Here is a 27,097-nt window from a genome sequence, read left to right as displayed (position 1 = left end):
CATGAACACAGCTCTTGTTTAACTAAACAATTCTGCAACCTTTCCAAGACCTTTGATTGAGTATTAGTAGATTTTAACACAGAAATTAAACTAAGGTGTTGAAGGTGTTTCACTTCCAAGGATGGAATCACATCTTAACAACAGATAACAGCGTCCCACCATCAAATCATACCACAGGAATAAAGCTAAATTCAGGGTGGGCAAACATTAAATATACTGTCTTGCAAGGTTTGATACTTGGTCCACTCTTTTTCTCAAGCTACAAGAAATACAAATTATTAAATATGTTGGAGGGTTCTTCAGAAACTGTGACATTTGCTGAAGACACAAGCTTAATGAATAAGAGTCCAAAGATATCTACACCTTGCACAACTAGAAGAACAGTGGAGTACATTTACAGCTGGTGCAGAGCCAACAGCCAAGCTCTTACAGTTCCAAACAAATGTGTGTACCAGAAGTAGGTCTACCTCCATAGTCGGTGTGTCTGGTTGCTACACAGAAGGTCCGAGCTCAATTCCTAATACTGCTATGGTGGGAGGACTACAATAGTGTGCACTCAGCCTAGTGATGACAACTGAGGAGCTACTTGAGTGAGAAGAAGCGGCTCTAGAGTCTGGGAAGCTGCCAATGGCTGGCAGAGCAGTGTGCAGACCCCATTCCCCTCCATAATACATCCAAATGACACCACTAGGGTCACCACTCAGTACCGCATGGCAGTCAGTATGTGGAGCTGGTATCAGAAGTAGAGATCATGTGTGAAATTTCTAGACATCCAAAACCCAAACTGATAGTAAAATGAAGTGGCACCAACAACAAGTGAATAAGTTAACCAAAAAACTCAGTTCTTTCCACTTAGTAATTCCTCTCATTGCATTGACATGAAGACAGATTTTCCAGCATACTTTCATTCAATACTGTCAAAAAGTTCACGGTGACACACAGGAGACTGACGGTTTTGAAGTGCGTAGTACTAAGGGCGCGGCGGTGGGAGGTGGTCATGGTGGGGACCGCCATTTCATTTACTCTGTCACTGTGGAGCAATGGGACTTGCAACACCAAGTGTTTGTCTATGACAGTTTTGTGAAAAGTGGTGAGTCTATTATTGCTATGCAGCGACTGTTTCGTGCGCGGTTTAATGCCCGTCGACATGGAGCTGTTCTGAACCATAACACAATCCTCAGATGGGTGGAAAGCTTCAGATCAGCTGGAAACATACTGGATAAGAAGCATTCTGGCCTGAGACGCAGAGTAACGACACCACAAAATGTGGAAAGGGTAAGGCAAGCGGCAGTCAGAAGCCCAGGACGGTCAGCTAGATGTCATGTTAGTGAGTTACAAATCAATAGTGAATCAGTTATATGAATTTTGCATAAAGAATTAAAACTTCATCCCTACAAAATGCTCATTGTCCAACAACGTAAGGAAACTGATTTTGCTTTACGAGAAGACTTCGCTTACAGAATGCAAGTGATTTTGGGATTGAATGAAAATGAAATTTTATTGATGAGTGATAAAGCTCATATTCATTCAAACGGGACCGTGAATAAGCAAAACCTACGTTACTGGGCTCCAAAGCATCCACACCTTATCCACCAGCGTCCTCTACACTCAGAAAAAGCAACAGTCTGGTGTGTTCTTGGCTCTGTTGGCATTATTAGACCTTATTTTTTTGAATAGAATGTGGCCACAGTTACTGTTAATTCAGTTCGTTACATTCGTATGCTTGAAACATTCTTGAAACCAGAACTAAGAAGACGACGAATCCCTTTACAGTGTGTTTGGTTCCAGCAGAATGGGGCAGCATTGCACACCGCAAAAACTTCAATGACAGTTCTTAGACGCATGTTTCCTGGCCAGATTATCTTACATTACGGCAATGTTCCTTGGCCTCCCAGGTCTCCCAACTTGTCAGAATGTGACTTTTTTCTGTGGGGTACCTTAAGAACTGTGTCTATAACCACAAACCACTAAATCTGGATGAGTTGGAGAATGCAATCATTCTTGAAATTGCTGCCATCCCTGCGGAGATTTTAGTCTGTGTGATGTAGGATTTTGAGAAGAGACTTGAGTCCTGCATTCAAAATGATGGACATCACCTTGACGGCATTATTTTTCACAAATAACTCTGTTAACTAAATGGCAAATAATGAGCTTTGATTTTGTGTAAATAAACATGCATTAATTTTAAAGTTGGCTGAGTATTATTTCATTAAAAACCGTCCGTCTCCTGTGTGTCACCCTGTATTTATTACACAGAAGTGTGTAGTTAGAGTATTACATAAACTTGATAACTGTATGTCTTAAAGAAGCCTTTTCAGGAATTTTGGGATTTTTATACTATGAGTCAAGTATGGTGGTTGATGATAATAGGGAATTTAATATGAACTGTGATGTTCACAACCACAAAACTAAAAGTAAAAATATTTTCTACACATACCATCATGCTTACGGTTGAGAATTGAGTCTTATGTTCTGGTGCAAAAGCCTTTAAAAAGTTGTCAATAGACAGCAGGTGAGGAATTTCAAATCTCCTTAAATTTTCGAACACATAGTAAATGATTACCTCAGTGGTCACTTCTTTTATAATTTATCAGAACATTGGGACGCAATGACATAAATTCTGACTAACACAAATGTTCACAGTAAATAAGGTTTCAACATTTCTAGTACACAGACAGCTGATAGTGGTCTCTGAAATTAAGTTACATAAGTAACTAGGATGAAGTGGTAGATAACAGGTGAGTAGTGTAAGATAAAGTAACTCACATAAATACCAGTGCGAGTAAGACCTGACATAATTTACTGTTAGTATACTTTAGAGAAGTTGCCAGCAACATCTACTTCTGCCTGTTAATGTACAACTAGACTGGTTGCACACCCCAATCCCTATCTTTCTTGATATGATTTAAGGAACACAATGTCTTAATGTATGCAAGCAAGGATAAAAAGGACACACACACACACACACACACACACAAATATATATATATATATATATATATATATATATATATATATATATATATATATATATATATATATATATTAAAAATAAAGATTCCAAGACTTACCAAGCGGGAAAGCGCCGGCAGACAGGCACATGAACAAAACACACACACAGAATTACTAGCTTTCGCAACCGATGGTTGCTTCTTCAGGAAGGAGAGGGAAAGACGAAAGGATGTGGGTTTTAAGGGAGAGGGTAAGGAGCCATTCCAATCCCGGGAGCGGAAAGACTTCCCTTAGGGGAAAAAAAGGACATGTGTACACTCGCACACACACACATATCCATCCGCACATACACAGACACAAGCTTATATATATATATATATATATATAACAGAAAGAAACTTCCACATGGAAAAAATATATTAAAAACAAAGATTCTAAGACTTACCAAGCGGGAAAGTGCCGGCAGACAGGCACATGAACAAAACACACAAACACACACACAGAATTACGAGCTTTCGCAACTGGCAGTTGCTTCGTCAGGAAGGAAGGAAGGAGAGGGAAAAATGAAAGGATGTGGGTTTTAAGGGAGAGGGTAAGGAGTCATTCCAATCCCGGGAGCAGAAAGACTTCCCTTAGGGAAAAAAAGGACAGGTGTACACTCGCACACACACACACACACACACACACACACACACACACACACACACACACATATGCATCCGCACATACACAGACACAAGCAGACATATTTAAAGGCAAAGAGTAAGGGCAGAGATGTCAGTCGAGGCGGAAGTACAGAGGCAAAGAAGTTGTTGAAAGACAGGTGAGGTATGAGTGGCGGCAACTTGAAATTAGCGGAGGTTGAGGCCTGGCGGATATCGAGAAGAGAGGATATACTGAAAGGCGAGTTCCCATCTCCGGAGTTCGGATAGGTTGGTGTTGGCGGGAAGTATCCAGATAACTCGGATGGTGTAACACTGTGCCAAGATGTGCTGGCCGTGCATCAAGGCATGTTTAGCCACAGGGTGATCCTCATTACCAACAAACACTGTCTGCCTGTGTCCATTCATGCGAATGGACAGTTTGTTGCTGGTCATTCCCACATAGAAAGCATCACAGTGCAGGCAGGTCAGTTGGTAAATCACGTGGGTGCTTTCACATGTGGCTCTCCCTTTGATCGTGTACACCTTCCGGGTTACAGGACTGGAGTAGGTGGTGGTGGGAGAGTGCATAGGACAGGTTTTACACCGGGGGCGGTTGCAAGGGTAGGAGCCAGAGGGTAGGGGAGGTGGTTTGGGGATTTCATAGGGATGAACCAAGAGGTTACGAAGGTTAGGTGGACGGCGGAAAGACACTCTTGGTGGAGTGGGGAGGATTTCATGAAGGATGGATCTCATTTCGGGGCAGGATTTTAGGAAGTCGTATCCCTGCTGGAGAGCCACATTCAAGGTCTGATCCATATATATATATATATATATATATATATATATATATATATATATATATATATATATATATATATATGCTTGTGTCTGTGTATGTGCGGATGGATATGTGAGTGTGTGTGTGAGTGTATACCTGTCCTCTTTTCCTCTTAAGGTAAGTCTTTCCGCTCCCGGGATTGGAATGAATCCTTACCCTCTCCCTTAAAACCCACATCCTTTCATCTTTCCCTCTCCTTCCCTCTTTCCTGAAGAAGCAACCTGTGGTTGCGAAAGCTTGAATTTTGTGTGTATGTTTGTGTGTCTCTCGACCTGCCAGTGCTTTCGTTGGGTAAGTCACAACATCTTGTTTTTAGATATATTTTTCCCACATGGAATGTTTCCCTTATTTTATATATACATGTGTGTGTGTGTGTGTGTGTGTGTGTGTGTGTGTGTGTGTGTGTGTTTGTGTGCGAGTGAAATTCTCCACTAATTTTTCCTGTTAAAACCCTTTGCAAAAGTTATAAATGTGAATAGAAACAAAAATTACATGTTTGTTAAACATACTAAAATAAAATGTTATATACCTGTAAATCCACACTCAATGTCTCCATACTTTTTGCGTGCACTACTTGTTATACGAGCAGTACTGCCGTCCATCTCAACCCAATCTTGTTCATCTGAGCACTTTATTGGTCCAAGATCTTTGATGAATTTCATTATATCTGGATTGTTTACTTCCAGATAGGGATGTCTACATGCCTGGCCTCCAGCTCTGATGATTAAAACCATTACAACATTAAATTATCAAAATAAATCAATTCCAAATGATATTATAACATGTGACGGATTTGACTAAAAATTAGTAATATAGACTGTAAATGACATTAAACATAAATATGACACTGGATTCTGATATTCCTTTTCATTGACCATTAAGATAGCTTTCTTGCACTTTTCTCTACACCTAGTATAAATTTAAACTCATTTGTACACTCATTGTCATATTGAACAGATCTAAGGACAATCATTAAATATTTGAAAAATAAATGTTCCACTGGAGTAGATGACATCTCTAACAAGATATTAAAACAATGTTGTGCAGTTACAGCTGATGTTCTGAGTCACATATGTAATGCATCACTAACTCAAGGTATTTTTCCAGACAGGTTAAAATATACTACTGTCAAGCCTCTTCACACAAAAGGGGACACCACATGCCAATTGTCCAGAAAGTATTGCACTCAAGAGTTGTTAGCCATCTCAAAAGTAATGGGATACTTTGTAAATCACAGTTTGGATTTGAAAAATGCTGTTCCACTGAAACAGCAATATACAGTTTCACTGCCCACATACTGGAGACTTTAAATAATAAAATGTCACCAATAGGAATTTTCTGTGACTTATCCAAAGCATCTGATTGTGTGAACCATAACATTATGTTATGGAAATCACAATTCTATTGATAATGATGATGATGATGACGATGGTGGTGGTGATTGGTCTGTGGGGCACTCAACTACGTGGTCATCAGCACCCGTACACATTCCCAGTCTGTGCAAAGTCCAATCTAACCACTTTCAGAAATGAGAATGGAATGATGAGGCCAACACAGACACCCAGTGCCCGGGCAGCCAACCCTCAATCTGGCCAGGAATCGAACCTGGGACCCTGTGATCCAAGAGGTAGCAGTGCTAGCCACTAGACCTACAATTCTATTGTGTAAATGGAATGGCATATGAGTGTTTTAAGTCATATCTATAGAATAGGAAGCCAAAAGTTTCTTTATATGGTTTAAGTGATTTAAGGAAGTTTGCAACTTCATCTAATTTGGGTGAAATTGCGTAGGATATTACATAGGGTTTGATCATGGTTCCCCTTCTGTTGCTAATATATGTGAATTATCTCCCTACTTATCTGAAACAAGAAGCTAGACTGACACTGTTGGCAACACAAGCATCATTACTAATCCAATAAAAGAAACTCCAATAGATACAAATAATGTCTTTGGAAAACTTATTAACTGGTCTTCTGCAAATGGGCTTGCTCTGAACTTTGAGGAGACAAAAAAATAGTACATCCAATTTTCTTCTGCCGCAAGGAGTACGGTTCCTTCAATAAATATAACACGTCAATAGAAGTCAGTAGCAAGGGTAGACCATACCAAGTTTTTTGGGCGTACACATAGATGAGAATCTTAATTGGAAAATTCATATTTTGGATGTCCTAAAGGTACTAGGTTCAGCAGCTTTTGCAATCAGAATAATTGCCCATTTTGAGATTATAGAAATTAGTAAGCTAACATTCTTTCCACACTATCACTCTAATGTCAAGCAGAATAATATTTTGGGGTAACTCAACACTTAGGCAAAAGGTATTCACTGTTCAACAGAAAGTGGTCAAAATAATGTGTGGGGCTCATAGTCGCACATTTTGTAGGAATCTGTTTAAAAGGTTAGGAATTCTTACAACAGCCTCACAGTACATTTATTCAGTAATGAAATTCGTTCTCAACAACAGGGATCAGTTTAAAAACAACAATGACATTCATGACTATGATAGTAGAAGAAAGAAAGACTTACACTATCCTCAAATTAACCCATCTTTGGCACAGAAATGGGTAAAATAGGCCACTGTAAAACTTTTTGATAAATTATCAGATGAAATAAAATGTCTGAAAGACAGCAGTAATAGTTTCAAAAATAAACTTAAATCATATCACCTTGGCAACTCCTTTTATACCAGAGGTAAATTCTTTAATAGGAATAAATAAATCTGTAGGTATAATTTAGGTATTTATATCATTTAAGGGAATGGGGTAGGTAATAAAAATGAGGGTGGCTTTAAACCGTTCTTTCCATTTTGTGTAGCCAGTATATGCACTTCTCCATAGGCGGATTGAATATAAAAGAAATGAAAAAACAAGTCCATAGTAAACTGACATGATTTTTTTCGCCCTCAAGTAACTGTAGTAATGTTGTAGATCAGGAAAATCTGTGGACTTATCTGTTTTACACAGCGTATCAGCATGATCACTCTCCCTCGTGGCAAATACTTATCTTGTTTGATTGATACTTATCTTTATTAGTTTATAAAAGCTTTATGCTGTTCAATTTTTTCGGTATTTCTGGTCTTAAATATCACACCCACTACTTTTGATTAATTTAGAGAGATAGTTTTGAATTAGATACTTATTTGTATTTTCAGTATTGAAGACATTTTCATTTCCAGGTTCCTCCTTTGCGCTGTATAGATAACTTTCATGCCGTCAACAACCCAGGATTAGTTAACCAATTGGTTTATGGACTGATGATTATTAACATGGCGAAGGTACGAGCCTTAAGCAATGACCAATGGTTGACATAACTAACAACAAGGAAACAGTAACAAAATAAAATGAGACATACTAATGGGACATCCTTTGGGGGGGGGGGGGGGGGAGTTAAATAAAAGAACACTAACCTATCACATTCGTTGGTTTCTCCAACTCCCAATCAAACTACCACCTTCCAAACTAACCTACACCTTGCATTACATGCATTTCACAATACAAAATACTGTTACCCTCAGTTGATCACCATCTCCACTAGAACTCTATCGGGCTAGCAAAAGACACATTCTAAGCTACCACCAACAAGAAATAAATGATATATTATGATCACAACATATTACTGTCATCTATAGCTGAAATATACAAACAAAAATATCCCAGATGCCATCTCCTTAAAAAATGATATCACATTTCAAAAGCATTATAAATTTGTCCTAAGACTTACACTTATGCCTTCTTTATTATTATATCGTAGATTTTTGCAAAAAGCGAGATCAATGATACTGGTTGTCAGTTTCTTAATTCACTTCTATTTTCTTGCTTAATGATTATTTATTTTCAATGAAAATTACTCCTCTATCGTAGCATTCAGAACACATGTAACCATATACTTTTGAGAGAGATAATGAAACACCATCTAGGGCAGATGAGTGTTTGATTTTTATTTTTATTATACACGTCCAGTGATGCCTTTGGATTGAGGATGACAAGGCAGCCGGTCAGTACCTTTGGGCCTTCTTGCCCTCTTCGGGTGGAGTTTATTTTTATTTTTTATAATCATGTTTAAAAACTCTGTCATAGTTGCTTCAGAATAAAATTCATGCTTGAGATTTTTGGCACTGTACTCATTTCATATGTCTTCTGTTTTGCTATCATTTTATGCACTGCAGTTAAAATATCCATTCAAAATGTTTGCTATGTTTTGAGGACTTGCACTGCTTTCAGTAATATTCACATGGCAGGTGGCCTATGTCCATTTTGTTACTTTCCTTCCTTCTCCCATTTATGAAGACCTACAAATCTTCTGAATAGTTATATGCTTAGTCTTAACTCCCTTTCAGAAAAGGGTCTCTTATTACAAGGGACATAGTTTAATGTTTCTAAATTCAGTTTATTTCTTGCATGGGTTACCTCCTTATCAATCCGGTTTTTCTGTGTTTGGCTTTCTACTAATATAGCACATGTAAATAAATGGCATTACATGTGGATTTATCTTCCATCAAGATGGATCAGTATAAGAGAACTGTAGACCACTTTAACATTCACAACAGCCTTAACAAAAAAAAGTTTGGATACAAAAAGATCAAAAGGATAGGCTGTTTCCTCACAAATGAAATTCTTGAATCAATAAATAACAAAATCCCACCTACTGAAACATTCTGTGGCTTGTCAAAAGCCTCTGACACTGCAGATCACAACATTGTCTTACGAAAGGCTTATTGTTATACACTGAATCATATCTACACAGCAAAAAGCAAAAGGTGATACTTAATGGCACCGATGGCTGTCCTGTTTCATCTAACTGAACTACATTAAAGTGTGGAGTGCCACAAGGTCCACTTTGGGACCTCAAGTGTTTCTTACTTTAATCAACAATCTCCCACTCTGTGCAAATTTGCTCTGACATTTTATACTGGTTTAAGTCTAATGGCTTAACACCAAGTACTTAAAAAGCTCAACACATGTCATTTCATGACCTCGACAAGGAAATTAAGTAATCCACTTAACTGTGAAAATCTAAATATGAATCTTCGTTCCAGGCATTCTATTTGATTACAAAGTTAAATTGGTCTGGGCATATTCTAGAACACCAAAAAAGACACAGTGTGTCAACTTATGATCTTTGTGTAATTACCCCTGTTGGTGAAATGAATTGTATCAAATCTGCTTATTTTGGCAATTTTCGCTCTGTCACGTCACATGGTATAATTTTTTGGGGGTAATCAGCCTTTGGCCCAAAAATCTTTATTGCACAAAAGAGAGAATTTAGAATCATGAGAGGTAGTCATTAAATATATTCTTGCTGTTATCTGTTCCGTAAGCTCGAAACGTTAACCACATCATCTCAATACTTATTTTGTTTGACGATTTTTGTCTGTAACAACCATTCTCTTTTTAGATCTAATAGTTCATACCATGTTGACAATACAGTCTAGAAATCATTAGCACAGAGATCTAAAACATATCAGTCTTACACAAACAGTTTTCAATTCTCTTCCATCCGATATTAAAGTCCACAGTAATGCTCTACCTACACTTAAATCTAAATTGGTATTCTACTGTCTTCTTGAGTACATGCAGGTTAATCAATGACTGTTTTTGTGAATCTGTATTTTCATTTGTATTTATGCTCTGAGACTCTCAGTTTATAATGTGTCAGCCATAATTTACCTTCCTTGTTTGACATGGTAAATGTATAAATATTCTTTTTTCTTTAGCTTAAGTTACTCTCAGTAATTTATGTTATACCTTATTAACTATACTTCAACCTTTAAGTTTATTCTCCTAGTTGTTACATTTTTATTACTGAACATTTGCTTATTGTTTCCCTAGAATTAGGTAAACATGACTCATTCCACCTGACTCATTCAGCATCCTTGTGATTTGCCATAGTATGGATTCATGGAATTTAAAATAAATAAATATCAGATCTGTGAGAGTAAATTGTTAACCTCATTTAAGAATCTCAAGCACTGACCTCTGTCTTATAGGCATCTAATGTGCAGTGAATATTTAGTTATAGGAATACAGTTCAAATCACTGCACTGTAGATTAAGAAGTAACTGAAGTTTAAGAAATACCAACTGCTTTTGTAAAGTGACCACTTCTGCTAACGTGACGAAAATAACTGCTGGCTTTCTTGCAAACGGAAGAGGAGTGAATTCTTCTGGATAAAATTACAACAGCTTCATTAACATACATACTTACGCAAGTTTTCGCCATGTCTCATCAGGAGAAGCTTGAATCATGCTGGATATATATTTCCTGTAACAACAATACATATTCTCAACTGAAAGTCATGTAATACACAAGTAATACTGCCGTTATAAGAAAAGTTACTTACAGTCTGGCCTCTCTGTCACTGTCATCTATATAAGTATACCCAAAATGTGTTCTAGCAATCTGTACTCCAATATAGATGAAGCAGAGACCAAGAAAAATGCAAACAATTCTCCGGACATGAAATGTGGACGTCATTCTTGGTGACTGATTAATCCTTACATTTGCAGCTGTAAGAGAAAAGAAAAAGATTACATTTGTGTTTAGGACAAACAATTTCATTTACTACCTTCTCTTAAAATTTAAAGGCAGAAGTATTTATTGTAATATAATACCATCTGAATCTCTAGTAAGGACAAACAACTAGATTAACTGCTATGAAATAGTAACAGTCATATTCCACACGTGTACCATTTACTTGAACCCCATGGCAATACAAACAAATTTTTCAAAAACAAGAATTCTTAATTAACTGCTCGTAATTCATGACGAAAAATTAAAAATTACAAGGAGAGTTTCCCCCACAAAAAACACGGCAAAGTGATTCAAGAATCAACATTCAACGCATTTGTCAATCTTTTTGATGTTATACTCTGCGCTTCCTTCTTTCATTGCGTATTGGTTTGCACCTAATAAGCCTGAATATATGTGTTGCTGATACGAGTGGGTGCTTCTTGTTACTGTTTGTTTACCACGTTTGAAAGTGCGTCTAGTGTTTTCGTTCCTTTATAGCTGCATTAAATCACTGTTCAGCAACGAGTCTATAAGTCAGCACATTAGAGTTGTTTGACAGCTTCGAGGTTAAACCTTGAACTGAAGCTAAAAAAAGTTAATAACATAACTTTCCTTACTCATTGGCATTAACTTTATTTGAATTTCCCTCCTCCACGTAAAGGGACGGAGCTGTTATCTTCGCTGTGACAAACCAAGGGTTCAACTTTTACCGAAGACACTACAAAAGCGTCTGTTAAATAAATTGCCGACAAACTCTTTTCTACGGTTTAAAAAGTGAGAGCAATTCCAGCTGTTGCGCACAAGTAAGTAGTACGCTACAGACAACTAGTAAACATAAACAATACCGCTCCAATATCGAGCGTCTCGACTGCGCACTCGTCGGCAATGGTTCACAAATAATAGCAGACGTCTTCCTCATGATCTTCAGAGTAGGAACTTACCGTTTAACTAGTATACGATTTTATTTCTTTTAACATACCTTTAGTGGTTAAAAACGATGTTAATAACTTAGAAATCGGTGCACTTCCACAAGCCGTGCGCTTTAAATAGCAGTTATTGAATGCACATCAACGCTTTCATGCAAAAAGAGAAATTCCTTCTTTTTCGTAAGCCTAAAGTGCTGATATACTCAACTATACCACCGCAAAACCACATCGCGGCACCTTTCACCCCTCACCCTCTCCACATACCCTACACATTCGGCGTATTTGTACCGACTGCATCCATAAGGTCTGCGCATGCGCGTCAGGGATGTCAAAAGTGCGTCTCGCATCCGAAGCGTATGTCGGAGGATTTGGGGAAGGGAAACTTCATATTTCCATAGTCTCGTTATACGATCAAACCAGGTTGCTCTTTCACATCAGCTTCCTGACACTCGTCTTTCGTTCTAACCAAGATACAATAACATTTCTTCTTGCTCTCCACTATCGTTAACTCTGGGTAATTACGCAATTGTAGGCCTACTGTGCATCAGTGGATAATATCACGCTGTTTGGCGTAGCAAATGCCACTTTTCCGCAGGTAAATGGAAAAATAGGAAAGTAGAGAAACGTAGCAGTATGTTTTGTTAGATTATTCAAAAGGAAAAAAAAACTGAAGAAGTCAAATCACGTGACACAAGTGTACCTGTAGAAACTAGACGAATAAGTAGTAGCTCTTAATGAGAAACTTGTAGCTTCTAGCTCAGAACAGGGGCCTATAGAGCAACTGTGGCTCAAGTTTTAAAAAATAGTGAGCGATGCATTGGATAGATGTTAAAACAATTAAGTGATGGATTCAGTGGGTGGCCCAGGAGAGGGCAACATCCGCCCGAATTAAAAATCCGCCTCACCCCCAAGAAGTTCATATCTATTTGTATATAACTTTTGCAAGTCAAAATAATGCATCAACTGAAATTAACATACGGGCTGGTGTAATAACCAATGAAGCTTGTTTTGTTTTGACAAATTTCAACTGTCCCAGCAGCCACTGTTTACGGAGTTTGGAATCAACAATGGACAAGTCGTGATAACTCTACATATACCGTTACCGATAGGTGCAAATAGGCCACCGCCCGACAAACAATACGACAACAATAAGCTTTCACTTCTGCAATAAATTTCAAGTTCTTGTATGGAGCTATACCGACGGTTAATCAGTCCAGTAGCTTACTTTGGAAGAGTGCTGTGATTATGCAATGTACGTGCGGCCTTCGTCAATTCGCCGTATAAAAAGAAGTGTTAAAGGTGCAAATGCGATGTCAAAAAAACTCACTACATTTGCTTTCTTTTTTAATTAAAAAAAACCGGCTTATTGCTGAAACTACAGATGAGTGTGAGTCTATTGAAAGAAATGTTAGTGAATGTGATGGCGAACTGCTTACCGTATTGGATTTGCTGTTACTCTTCCTCAATTTCGAACGAAAAATGTTCTATTTCTGACCCACCCTTAACTTGTTATCCTAAACTGTGCGTTGAAAGTAGCAGAAATATGGGAGATGACATACAATTGTTTATACTTGGTCGCGATCTGGGTAGGGCTTTTTGTAAACCGTATGAGATGCATTTAAAACATGATATCGAACCTATACAAAAGCAGGGGTAGTGTTCATTTCTGCACCTCTCGCTAAGTTTAAAAAATCTGTGGAAGCACGGAACAACTAGAAAAGCACGCCAACTCAGAAAAACATTGTAAATCCGTTACATTTAAGAAAATTCTAAATTACAGGAATTAAACGCTCCAGTTCATGCGCAGAAACTGAAAAAGTGTTAAACTGCCAAGCAGTGTCTTATTTAATTTGAGGTGCGTATTTCCTTAGTAAGCAAGAAATCCCCACACAACAAAATAGCACACTGGACTCGCATCCTGATTTAGGTTTTCCGTGATTTCCCTAAATCGCTCCAGGCAAATGCCGAGATGGTACCTTTGAAAGGGCACGGCCGACTTCCTTCCCCGTCCTTACCTAATCCGATGAGACCGATGACCTCGCAGTTTGGTCTCTTCCTCCAAACAACCCAATCCCTCTAATTCGCAAGATAGTACTAAACGGCGACATTAATCTTGAAAAATTTAATTTCAGAGTGAAGATTTCATATGTTAGCATACTGCTTCAGATGCTTTTCCTTGATAACAGACGAATTTGCAAGTTGTTCTAACCAAAGCGAATGTGAGAACCATACTATGTGGTACTTGTGTAGAACAAAAAGTACCACATATTATGATTCCCACATTCCGTTTAACAGGTTTTCACTCTTGAATTCCTTTGTTGTGACATAGTTCACATTCGTTTGTTGTTTTCATTTCTGCTCTCACTATTCATCAGCTTTGCTTGTGACGGTAATATAATCTTACCACATGACTCTCATTCTATAACCAGTGTATAGTATGATAACTGCCAAGACTACAGATGTAGAACATACTCTTCAATGACTGGACAGAAAGTTCATAATTATGTGAAAGAAATTGGGCACTAGGGAGATTTGAACAAGGGTCTCCCACTTAGCAGCTCAACTCTGCGACCACAGAACTACGATGCGCTGATTCTTGCAGTTCGCACGATGTTACAAATCCCGGGATTAGCACAATCAGTTTCTATTTTGCTTCTTTTTTCGCAGCTCATTACACCTTCTTCCTTTTTCCATGGTGGATCTGTGATCAGTTTTTGATGGGCAGTCCACTGGACTATTTTATCTCTACATCCGACAGGGGTGCAATGGGGATTTTCTCTTGTAAGCGACTGTAATTTACCTTATCTATAACACGTTTGTTGATTGTAGCAGTCATGGACTGTGCGGCTGGTCCCGGAGGAGGTTCGAGTCCTCCCTCGGACATGGGTATGTGTGTTTGTCCTTAGGATAATTTAGGTTAAGTAGTGTGTAAGCTTAGGGACTGATGACCTTAGCAGTTAAGTCCCATAAGATTTCACACACATTTTAACATATTTTTTGATTTTAGCATAATCTGTTATAGTGTAGCATGTGTCTGTCATTCTAGTGTCGGAACTTATTATATCTAAAAGATTGTATGAGCTTAGTACATCATCGACCTTCACGTGGACTATACTACATCGACGGGAAAAATCGAATCAAAAAATAATTTATTTAGGGTAATTAAATTTTGGGAATACATTTGACTAGGTAACATATTTAAGTGACTAACACTGCAAGGTCACAGGATAATGTAAGTGATATGAACTATTACAAATATGAAATTCTGGTACGTTAATAACCATTTGTAACCGTCAGAACGCTGCATGCAAGCATGCAAAGATGCATGCATTGTGTTGTACAGGTGCCAGATGTCAGTTTGTGTAATAGAGTTCCGTGCCTGTTGAACTTGGCCGCTCAGTAAAGAAGGGTTAATTCTGTTCGTGGATGACACTGGACTTGTCGCTGAAGATGTCCCATATGTGCTTGATTGGAGCCAGATCTTGTGATCGAGTAGGCTAAGGCAACACGTCGATGCTCCGTAGAGCATGTTGTGTTGCAAGAGTGGTATGTGGGCTAGCATTATCCTGTTGGAAAACACCCCCTGAAATTCCATTCGTCAGTGGCAGTCCTACAGATCGAATCGCCAGACTAATGTACGGATTTACAGTTAGATTGCGTGAGATAACCATGGGAATGCTCCTGCTGCCGTACGAAATCACATCTAGAATACAACTCCAGGTTATGGATGTGTTCAGCACGCAGACAGGTCGGTTACGGGCCCTCAGCTGGCCTCCTAACCAATACACGGCTATCCTAGCACCAAGGGAGAACGAAATTTCACGAGAAAACACAGCAGACCTCCACCTTATCCTCCAACGAGCCTCGCTTCACTCCACTGAAGTCGCAAATGGCGATTGTTTGTAGTCAGTGAAATGCTTGCTCTCAAGGTGTCGGGCTGGGACCACCTATCATAGATGTAACAGATTTGTAACAGTTCGTTGTGTCATTACTGCTGCTCCAGTTGCTGTTGCAGATGCAGTATGGTGCTCCAGAGCCATGCGCTGAACACGATGGTCTTCCCTCTCGGTAATACCACGTGGCCATCCTGAGCCCCATCTTTTTGCGACTGTACATTCTCGTGACCACCGCCGCCACCAATCATGTTCATTGGCTTCGTTGATGCCGAGTCTTTCTGCAGTATTGTGGAAGGAACGTACAGCTTCTTGTAGCACTATTACATGGCCTCATAAAACTTAGTGAGGTGTTGATAATGGCGTCTTTGTTGCCTTAAAGGCATTCTTGACTAATATCAACTCATCACATCCAGTCTCAAAAGTAACTAACAAACACGACCGTGTGTTTAAAGCAAGCCGGCCGAAGTGGCCGAGCGGTTCTAGGCGCTACAGTCTGGAGCCTTGCGACCGCTACAGTCGCAGGTTCGAATCCTGCCTCGGACATGGATTTGTGTGATGTCATTAGGTTAGTTAGGTTTAAGTAGTTCTAAGTTCTAGGGGACTGATGACCTCAGACGCTAAGTCCCATAGTGCTCAGAGACATTTGAACCATTTTTGTTTAAAACAAACCTGATTTGCATCCTCATTGCGGCGCTACTAGTGCCAGTCTCGTGTTCTGATGCGGAATTTGAATATCAGATGTACACTGACCGGCACGAAAAACTGAACACTGACTAAATGATGTGTAATTATTGTTCAAATGGTTCTGAGCACTATGGGACTCAACAGCTGAGGTCATCCGTCCCCTAGAACTTAGAACTACTTAAACATAACTAACCTAAGGACATCACACACATCTATGCCCGAGGCAGGATTCCAACTTGCGACCGTAGCGGTCACGCGGTTCCAAACTGAAGCGCCTAGAACCGCACGGCCACACCGATCCGCGCTGTAATTGTATAATTATCTGTTAATCAAAGCGCAGTACTTCAATCAATTTTTTTTAGATGGAGTACATTACTGGCGCTGCTTTGCGAACAAACAATGAAGTGCTGATTGTCTATTGCACTAGCCTAGAAAACACATCACTGAATATGAGCGAATAATGTTTTCTCGCTCTTGTGGCGCTTACTGTTGTACCCTGAATTGTTCCCCTTTCAATCACACGTGTTTGTAGGCTCTTTCTGTGATTGCTGTAATCAGTTTTCTGGAGTAAACATGCTGTTAAGCCCTGAACGAGCTGCAAAAGCTGTTGCTTTGGTGGAAGATGACCGCGGCATGCAATACGTGTTGAGGACTAACTTTCCACGATATATGGAACTGTACGAAGGCACAGGGAAACTCGAGGCTTTGCAAGGAGACCAGGTACAGGCCGGAGAAGAGCAACACCATAGAGAGATGACCCCTTCTTACAACTTCTAGTTCTCAGCAACCATCACACTACACCTATTGAAGCACGAAATCGACTCCACTAGGTTCGAGGACTCAATGTTAGTGAGGGAACCGTTTGAAGAAGACCGGAAGAAGCCAATCTTCAGTCCACAAGACCTGCTACAAATATGGTTCGAATGGCTCTAAGCACTATGGGACTTAACATCTGAGGTCATCAGTCCCCTAGACTTAGAACTACTTAAACCTAACTAAACTAAGGCATCACACACATCCATGCCCGAGGTAGCAGCGCGGTTCTCGACTGAAGCGCCTAGAACCGCTCGGCCACAGCAACCGGCTAGACCTGCAACAGTTTCGGAACTCACCAGAGGACACTGCACAGCTCGACAACGTTTCACAAGGGAACACCTTGGCTGGACAGTGCAAAAATGGGATCAAGTGTTGTTAACCGACGAGTCACGATTTGGCCTCTGGTCACATGAAGGAAGAGACAGGGTCTGTAGAAGTCCAGGGGAAAGATATTCACCTTGCACAGTCTCATCCAGGTAGCCTATTCGTGGTGGTTCTGTGATTGAGTGGACAGGAATCAATACAGCTGCAAGAGCGCATTTGGTCTTCGTGGGGAATGAGAGCCTTACTACACATCGGTATGTGGAGGAAATCTTTCTGGAGCAAGTTGTTCCTTTTGCTCTATTTATTGGTAATGATTTTACACTAATGTACAGCAATGCACGCCTAAATGTTATGAGAATTGTGCAAGAGTTCTTGGATGAGCAGGAACACATGCTATGGGTTGGCCTGCTCGAAGACCTGATTTGAATCCTATAGAGCACGTTTGGGACCAGCTGGGGAGGGAAATCTGTCAGCACTCTGCAGACACCCTGCAGGACCTACGGAACGCATTCCTGGAAGGATGGGATATGATTCATCAAAACAGCACGTTACCACATTAATCAGGCACATGCATGAAAGGTTGAATGCTGTCATTGGTGCAAGCGGTGCCAATGCACACTTATGAAGATGCGAACAAAAGTCTACTCAATCGTCTCCGAGGTCTGTGAAGTAATGTGTGAGGTGTATAGCATCAAAACAGACATGCTAATGATGATGATGATTATGTTTGGTTTGTGGGGCGTTCATCTGTACAGTTATCAGTGCCCGTACAAATTCCCGACCTTTGCTCAGTCCAACCTCGCCACTTTTATGAATGATGGTGATATGATGACGACAACACAAACACCCAGTCATTTCGAGACCGGTAAAAATCCTCGACCCCGCCGGAAATCGAACCCAGGACCCCGTGCTCGGGAAGCGAGAACGGACCCGCGAGACCCAGACATGCTAATAAATTCTAATCTATGGCGTATCACTTGACGTTAGTACTTGTTCAGTTAATATATGTTGTCAATGTTCCTCTTTGAACATTTGCAGCATGTCTAGTTTCTTTTTCAGACATTTAAGTGCGTTATCTTTAAGTATCTTATCTCTTCTCGGTGATTTGGCGTCTTGCAGGAATTACATATACTGAAGGCACATTGCTTACAACAACCTAATATAAAAACTGGGTATGTAGAGCTGCTCTGTTCTGCTAGATGGGTACCTATTCCATCCTAAAGATCCATTAACAGGGCATGTGAGCATACGAGGGGCGTTTGAAAAGTCCATGCAAAAATAAAAACTACTGACGTGTTTGGGGTAAGCCTTTTTTTATTTTTCGATATAGTCTCCTTTTAGACTTATACACTTCGTCCAACGCTGTTCTAATTTGTTGATCCCTTCGAAATAATAGGAATTGTCCAAGTCTGCAAAATAGCTACTAGTTGTAAAAAATCACCTCCTCATTTAAATAAAATCTTTGTCCCACCAGCCATTTCTTCAAATTGGGGAATGAATAGTAGTCCGGGGGAGCCAAGTCTGGAGAATAGGGTGTATGTGAAACGAGTTGAAATCCTATTTCCATTAATTTTGTGACCACAACTCCTGAGGTGTGTGCTCGTGCATTGTCCTGATGGAAAAGGACATTTTTACGGTCCAATCGCCGGCGTTTTTCTTGCAACTCGATTTTCAAATAGTCCAATAACGATGAATAATATGCACCTGTAATATTTTTACCCTTTTCCAGATAGTCGATGAGGATCAACCCTTGTGAATCCCAAAAGACAGTCGCCATAACCTTTCCGGTAGAAGGAATGGTCTTGGCCTTTTTTGGTGCAGATTCTCCCTTGGTAACCCACTGTTTAGATTATTCTTTGGTCTCAGGAGTATAGTAATGTATCCATGTTTCATCCACAGTGACGAAACGACGCTTAAAGTCCTGCAGATTCTTCCTGAACAGCTGCAAACCATCCTTGCAACACTTCAAACAAGTGTGAGCAATCGCAGAACCCATCATGCGGATAGCTTTCTCATGTCCGAATATTTATGCAAAATATTATGTACCCGTTCATTCGAGATGCCCACAGCACTAGCAATCTCACACACCTTAACTCTTATGTCATCCATCACCATATCATGGATTTTATCAATGATTTCTGTTGTCGTAACCTCCACAGGGCGTCCAGAACGTTCAGCATCACTTGTACCCATATGGCCCCTCCGAAAATTTTAAAACCACTTGTAAACTGTTCTAATAGAAGGTGTAGAGTCACCGTAATGTTTATCAAGCTTCCCCTGAGGTTCCTGAGGCGTTTGCCTTTCATAAAGCAATGTTTAATCACCACACTAAATTCTATTCAACCATTTTTTGACAATCACTCGACTTCCTTGATTCACACAAACGCCAAACACAAAGAAATAGACCAATATGGCTGAAACTTGGTGTGCGTTCTTTCCAAAGATGCTACTAACTAAACATGACCTTTTGTTGATTGTTTACTGATTCTGGGAACTGTAAATAATGATAGGCAGCAACTGTACTGATTTACTGTAAATTCCAAACCTAGCAGCGATTATGTGCAGTTCTGTTGCCTGTTATGTCAGTTATGTCTGCTATATAAATAAACTAGAGTGTATGTCTGTATGTCCAGGATCTCCTCCCGAGCCCTTGGATCGATTTCAGCCAAATCGGACACAGAAACAGCAGGCCTCACAAGTATTAGCACCATGTGGTTTATAGTCTCGTAGCTCCAATAGGACTGGAGATATGAGTAAAAATGTTTTTCTAATGCTGGCATATAAGCTGCCCTGAATAACAGGCACATTGCGGGGGAACATTATCAGCCAGCCAAATCGCCCTGCTCTGCCTACATTTCAGGGGTAATAAATAGCTTTCTGGGCCTCGATGTGTAGGCTGCCTTGCATGGCAGGTATGCAGTGGAAGTACTAGCAGGCTGCTTTATTTATATTGTATTGTAGGGGCCACACATACCAGCGAGTGTGGCTGGAAACAGGCTGAGATAGACACAGGAGAGGATGGACAGAGCAAGTGGTAGGAGGAAATGAACAGAGAGAGAGTGGAGTAGGTGGAGATGCATGAGGCAGGTAGAAGGTGTAGAGGGGTAAAGGGGTAGAGGGGTAGAGGGCAGGTGGTAAAGGAAGAGGGGTCAGAGACAGAAAGAAAGAGGAGGTAGAGGATATCATCAGAGGAAATAGGGGGTAGATATGGCCAGAGAGAGGGACTGGAGGAAATGGACAAAGAGAAGGGAGGAAGAGATGAAGTGACAGAGGGCGTGAGGAGGAAGAGATAGACAGACAGAGGTGGGAGCCTGAGTTGGACTGACAAAGTGAGGAAATGGTGGACACAGAGAAGAGGAGGTGTGTTCAGTATATGTGTCCAAACATACAGGGTGACAGTTATTGAGCTATATGAAATAAAATCGTCATAACTTCTGAACAGTTTGCGTTTGGACATGCAAGCTGCAAAGTTGGCTGTGACGTATGATGGGAATTAGTGTGTGCGTGCATGGTTTGGTTTAGTGATGAATCCCACTTTTATTTGGAAGGGTTCGTAATAAGCAAAATTGGGGCACTTGGCGGACTGAGAATCCGCATTTCGCGATCGAGAACTCCCTTCACCCTCAACAGGTGAATGTGTGATGTGCAATATCCAGTCAACGGACTAATCGGTGTGATATTCCTTCATGGCATGGTGACTACCGAGCTGTATGTGAAGGTTTTGGAAGATGATTTTATCCCGATTATCCAAATTGACCTTGATTTCGACAAGATGTGGTTCATGCAAGACATAACGCGACCCCATCGAAGCAGGAGAGTGTTTGATGTCCTGGAGGGGCGCTTTGGGGATCGCATTCCTGCTCTGGGGCATCAAATGGCCGCCATATTCTCTGGATCTGAACACATGGGGCAATATGAAAGACAAGGTGTACAGCAAGAATCCCAAAACCATTGCTGAGCTGAAAACAGCCATTCAGGTCATTGACAGCACTGTTGTTCCGACACTTCAGCGGGTCGTGCAGAATTTCGCTATTCGCCTGCGCCACATCATCGCCAATAATGGCAGACATATCGAACATGTCATAACTTAAATCCGAATATCTGTAGAGACGTTTACTTGTTGAATAAAATGTGTGCACGCTGTAGTTTGAAACTAATTTACGTTTTTTTCATGTAGTTCAATAATTGTTACCCTGTACGCAGACAAAGGTGCAAGGAAAAGCCTAGTTTATAATATTTTCAAGTGTTATTTACAACTTAGTGGTACAAACATACATTTCACGTTTCTGCTGTAATATCACAGCTACAAAATAACAGCAAGTTCTACATCGATTTGAATACAGAATGTAGTAGCTCTCATTTTATTGATTGGTAATTGTATCATATTGTCAGCTGAGTAGTAGATGAAAGTGTCTTATGCTGAAGTTATGTACGATGGTCATGCAATGGCAATATTTTAGGCTGAGTTACTGCCCGACTCATACTGGCAACGTATTTACAACTTGATACATGATTCAGAGACAGTTTTCCAGTACTACTTTCAAACAGTATATATTCCTTATCACTACATAATCTTCTGTTACATGTGTAGAAGTGTAAGATTTATCGAATAACGGGTTACCTCTATTCTACATCCATCTTGTATGTTGTTCTAAACTTCGCAGTAATACATGTTTCTTTCTTAATACCATAATGAAATTAGTTTGTGCCTTTACTATAACGCTTCTTGCGTTACACTGAAGAACACAGCACCTACCACACTTTGTTAACCTTTTACCGCCACAATAAGTTTCTTTCTTTCTGAACACCATAATGAAATTAGTTTGTGCCTTTACTATAACGCTTCTTGCGTTACACTGAAGAACACAGCACCTACGACACTTTGTTAACCTTGTACCGCCACAATAAGTTTCTTTCTTTCTTAACACCATAATGAAATTAGTTTGTGCCTTTACTATAACGCTTCTTGCGTTACACTGAAGAACACAGCACGTACCACACTTTGTTAACCTTTCACCACCACAACAGAATACCTGACAATTAGCAGACAGTTACAATCTAATTCTATTGGCAAGACATGGGTATGAGGGCTGTGGCCAGCTTATGTAAAAACAATTACATTCCCTTTATTAATTGTTGTAGATATTTCAAACTGCATAATAATGTAATGGGAATGATTCTTTCCCAATTTATGTGTTTCAAAATCTCTGTTTACTTACAGAAGAATACCGAATTACAAGCAGAAGCAACGTTCTGTCAGTGGATCCTTGATGGAGGAGGTTTGCAACCTATTTGAGATCCATGAAAACTACTGAACGAGCACAAGCTCGTATTACATCAAGGGGGGGAGGGGATCGGCCGCACACTTTCAAAGGAACCATCACGGTATTTGTCTGGAGCGATTTAGGGAACTCACGGGAAACCTAAAAGTGGATGGCCGGACGCGGGTTTGAAGCGTTGTCCTTCCGAATGCAAGTCTACACAAAAAGATACCATGTCACAATACGTGAGCTTGGTGCACAACTGAAGATAGTCACAATTCCATGGACAACAAATAGTGGGAAGGAAAGGTTATCGGACGACGTATAAAAAATTTGTGTGTCTTTAACTGACACGCGAATCTCGATGAAAAGGAACGAGAGTTCTACTACATCCAGCAGTGACCGCTTGACTGAAACATAAAATGTGAAGAAAAGGGAACCCTCACCGACTCAGGTGCAATGTGCAATAAACACACGTCGATCAAAAAATCGACCTTAAACGTCTGGCTTGAACATTTTTATCTGTACAGAGAGGTTAAGCCGTGATTGTAAGGTATCAGGACGCTCCGAATTGTTACCAGTTGGAACATTCAACAGACTACATGCAGCTCCCTGAGAGTAGCCACAAAAGAATCGAGAATCTTGTTGGCCCACGTTACGAACTTGGGGATGGACTGAAATAACGTGAAAAGCCTTAGGATCTTCCATAGCTATCCCGTGAATGCTTTATAAACAAAAATGTATCGTGTCGTGTTCACATTCATGGCTTGTTAATGAAGGGCATTTTGTAAAAAGCCTGAAGATTCTACTCATCAGTCTCTCTTAACCCGTCAGCCGAGTGAACAATGTGGCATCTCCATACTTATTACCATGCTCAATAGTAACGAGCAAACCTGTCGTCTAGGTGCTAGTACGCGGTCTGCGATCATTACTTTCCCATTCTATTGTACAGTAAAAAGGTGTAGTAGGTATTAACATTGCCTCAAAAAGTAGTTTGTAACAGTTACTTATTACGGTTACTGTAAATCTGTGGTACATTCCTAAAGACCTTAACCTATCGGGAGATCTGTGGAGTATGGTTTGCGAGGGGCGACTGCTAAATTTGGTAGAAAACAAATTACCGGTAATAAATACTTTTCACCACGATAAAAATTCATCTGTCAGTGTAAACTCCATTAACTCAGTGCAGTTGGTCCAGAGGGATGTCAGTTTCCTAATTCCCCCAATAATAATTTGTTTCGAACTCTACATAATAAGCCGGCCGGTGTGGCCGAGCGGTTCTAGGCGCTTCAGTCTGGAACCGTGCGATCGCTACGGTCGCAGGTTCGAGTCCTGCCTCGGGCATGGATGTGTGTAATGTCCTTAGGTTAGTTAGGTTTAAGTAGTTTTAAGTTCTAGGGGACTGATGATCACAGCAGTAGAGTCCCATAGTACTCAGAGCCATTTGAACCATTTGAACAAACCTGCCTCGGGCATGGATGTGTGTAATGTCCTTAGGTTCGTTAGGTTTAAGTAGTTTTAAGTTCTAGGGGACTGATGACCTCAGATGTTAAGTCCCATAGTGCTCAGAGCCATTTGAACCATTTCTACATAATGCTCGTAGTCATACAATCAGGCATTCGAGATATCTTTTTGAGTTTATGAAACAGAAAAAAAGCCATCTGTGAGTGAAGCCTGGGGAACAGGCCAGGTGAGGAACTACTTCGAAGTACAGTTCCAGGACTTATACTCATCGAAACGACAAATGTGTCAAGTTTGTTATCCTATCGCAAAAACACTTTTCCCGCGCTAAGTTTGACAGCTTCTTCAAAAAACTGTGCGAAGTCCTAATACCGTTGTCCAAAAACATCGTCTTTGTTTTACTCGTTTCGAAACAGTCAATCGTGATGAGTCTGTGAGTCAAAAGCTTCTTGTATCCACAAAATAGTTTTTGCTTTTTTTAAATGCATTTCCACATTTACAGACAATTGTTTCGATCGCAGTTTTATTTACAGAGTGCACTGGTGGAGCCACATTTTCCCAAGTCACATATGGACGCCATAGGTCGTTCGGGTTTTCCTGGTACGATTTTGATACGTCATTCGCTAGGTTTTCGGTGTGTGGCCAACAAAAGTGGCATGCATCGCACACTTAGATTTTTTATACACTGTACTTCATGAAGTTTACACTGAAGTGACGAAAGTCATGAGATACCTCCTAATATAGTGTCAGACTCCCTTTTTCCCCGAGTAGTGCAGCGTCTCGACTTGGAATGCAAGTCGCCTGCAGAAATATTGAGCCATGCTGCCTCTATAGCCGTCCATAATGGCGAAAGTGTTGCCGAGGTAGGATTTTGTGCACAAAGTAACTTCTCGATTATGTCCCATAAATGTTCGATGGTATTCACGTCGGGCTATCTGGGCGACCACATCGTTCGCAAGAACTGTCCAGAATGTTCTTCAAACTAGTCGACAAAAATTGTGGCTAGGTGAAACGGTACAGTCACATCATTATGGAGCCACCACCAGCTTGAGAATGCCTTGTTGACAACCTGGGACCTTGGTTCAAATGGCTCTAAGCGCTATGGGACTTAACATCTGAGCTCATTAGTCACCTAGACGTAGAAGCTACTTAAACCTAACTAACCTAAAGACATCACACACACACACCCATGCCCGAGGCAGGATTCGAACCTGCGACCGTAACAGCAGCGCATTTTCGGACTGAAGCGCGTAGAACCGCTCGGCCACAACGGCCGGCCTTGGGACCTTGGCTTCGTGGGGTCTGGGGCACACTTAAACCTTACCATTAGCTCTTGCAAACTGAAATCGGGACTCATCTGATCAGGCCACGGTGTTCCCGCCGTCTAGGGTCCACACCGTACGGTCGCGAGCACAGGAGAGGTGCTGCAGGTGATACTGTGCTGTTAGCGATCGTACTCGCGTCAATCGTCTTCTGCCATAGCCCATTAACGCCAAATATCGCCGCATAGTCCTAATGGATACCTCCATCGCATGTCCCACATTGATTTCTGCAGTTATTTCACGCAGTGTTCTTTGTCTGTTAGCACTGTTAATTCTACGCAAATTCGGCTACTCTCGGTCGTTACGTGAACGCCGTGGACCACTGTGTTGTCCATGGTAAGAGGTAATGCCCGAAATTTGGTGTTCTTGGCACACTCTTGACACTGTTGATCTCGGAATGTTGAAGCCCGTAACGTTTTCCGAAATGGAATGACCCATACATCTAGCTCCAACAACCATCCGCGTTCAAATTCTGTTAATTCCCATCGTGCGGCCATAATCATGTCGCGAACCTTTTCATATGAATCACCTGCCTTTTATACCTTGTGTACGCGTTGCTACCACCATCTGTGTATGTGGATATCACTGTCCCATGGCTTTTGTCACCTCTGTTTATTACTCCCATTTGAATAGTAAGCATCAACGAAACCTCTGAACCTTCACCCCCAGCAACAGGTTCACAAGCAGCAGACTTATCACCAGCGTATGAACCCTCTTCAACACGTGGACGATAACCAGCACCAGAAGATAAGCATCACTGGCAGGAACCAAGCAGGTTAAAAAATGGTTCTGAGCACTATGGGACACGACATCAGTCCCCTAGAACGTAGAACTACTTAAACCTAACTAAGGACATCACATACATCCATGCCCGAGGCAGGATTCGAACCCGCGACCATAGCGGTCACGCAGTTCGAGACTGAAGCGCCTAGAACCGCTCGTCCACCTCGACCAGCCAAGCAGGAAATAAAGGAATCATCACTACCAAAGGCACCAAAAGCAGCGCAAATTAAAGTCATGCACTAGACCAGAACACAAAGCTAGTCATCTACCTTTAGTAGCAGCTTTCTTCCAGTTGAGTCATCTGATCAAGGCAAACGGACCGAAACAAAGTGTTGCCGGTTTCCTCCTACACGCTACAGGAACCGTCTCACGCTACTGACAGCCTAGAGAGTCTGACTCTCCTGCTGCCTCAGCAGTGGTAAAGTGGACTGTAACCTACTACTGAATGGCTGCCTGTGATGGGTAGTTATCCAGGCTCAAGTCACAAAGCTGTTTATAGTTTTAACTCATTACAAACAATCTATTCAGCAGTTCCAGTGGGCCTGCAGCTTGCATGGGCTCGAATAACGACATATTTTAAGTACAAGTTTCTTTGCTGAATTATTTATTAATTTCTTCGTAGTGATATAAGTTACACGACCAGATCGTTCCTGTAGTTTGCGGCTATTGAGTGTACCTGTGAA

The 27,097-nt window shown here is 40.8% G+C and overlaps 1 protein-coding gene across 2 annotated transcripts in view; it reads right to left on the bottom strand.

Annotated features, from left to right (window-relative positions):
* Positions 1 to 27,097, bottom strand: part of LOC126330284 (uncharacterized) — a 276,052-nt gene that overhangs the window by 153,761 nt on the left and 95,194 nt on the right. Inside the window, exons 1-4 of one of the 2 annotated variants that reach the window (XM_049996346.1) lie at positions 11,921 to 12,181; positions 10,772 to 10,937; positions 10,636 to 10,692; positions 4,964 to 5,151 (exon numbers count right to left, since the gene is read on the bottom strand). In XM_049996346.1, coding sequence (XP_049852303.1) covers positions 4,964 to 5,151; positions 10,636 to 10,692; positions 10,772 to 10,905 — 379 coding nt within the window. In that variant the 5' untranslated portion in view covers positions 10,906 to 10,937; positions 11,921 to 12,181. Of the gene's footprint in view, positions 1 to 4,963; positions 5,152 to 10,635; positions 10,693 to 10,771; positions 10,938 to 11,920; positions 12,182 to 27,097 lie in introns of those variants that run through there. The other variant, XM_049996345.1, reaches the window with a different exon arrangement.

This window comes from Schistocerca gregaria, chromosome 2 (genome assembly GCF_023897955.1).
Source record: "Schistocerca gregaria isolate iqSchGreg1 chromosome 2, iqSchGreg1.2, whole genome shotgun sequence".
In the NCBI taxonomy this organism is placed as follows: Eukaryota; Metazoa; Arthropoda; class Insecta; order Orthoptera; family Acrididae; genus Schistocerca; species Schistocerca gregaria.
This window is presented reverse-complemented; position numbering and strand designations above follow the sequence as displayed.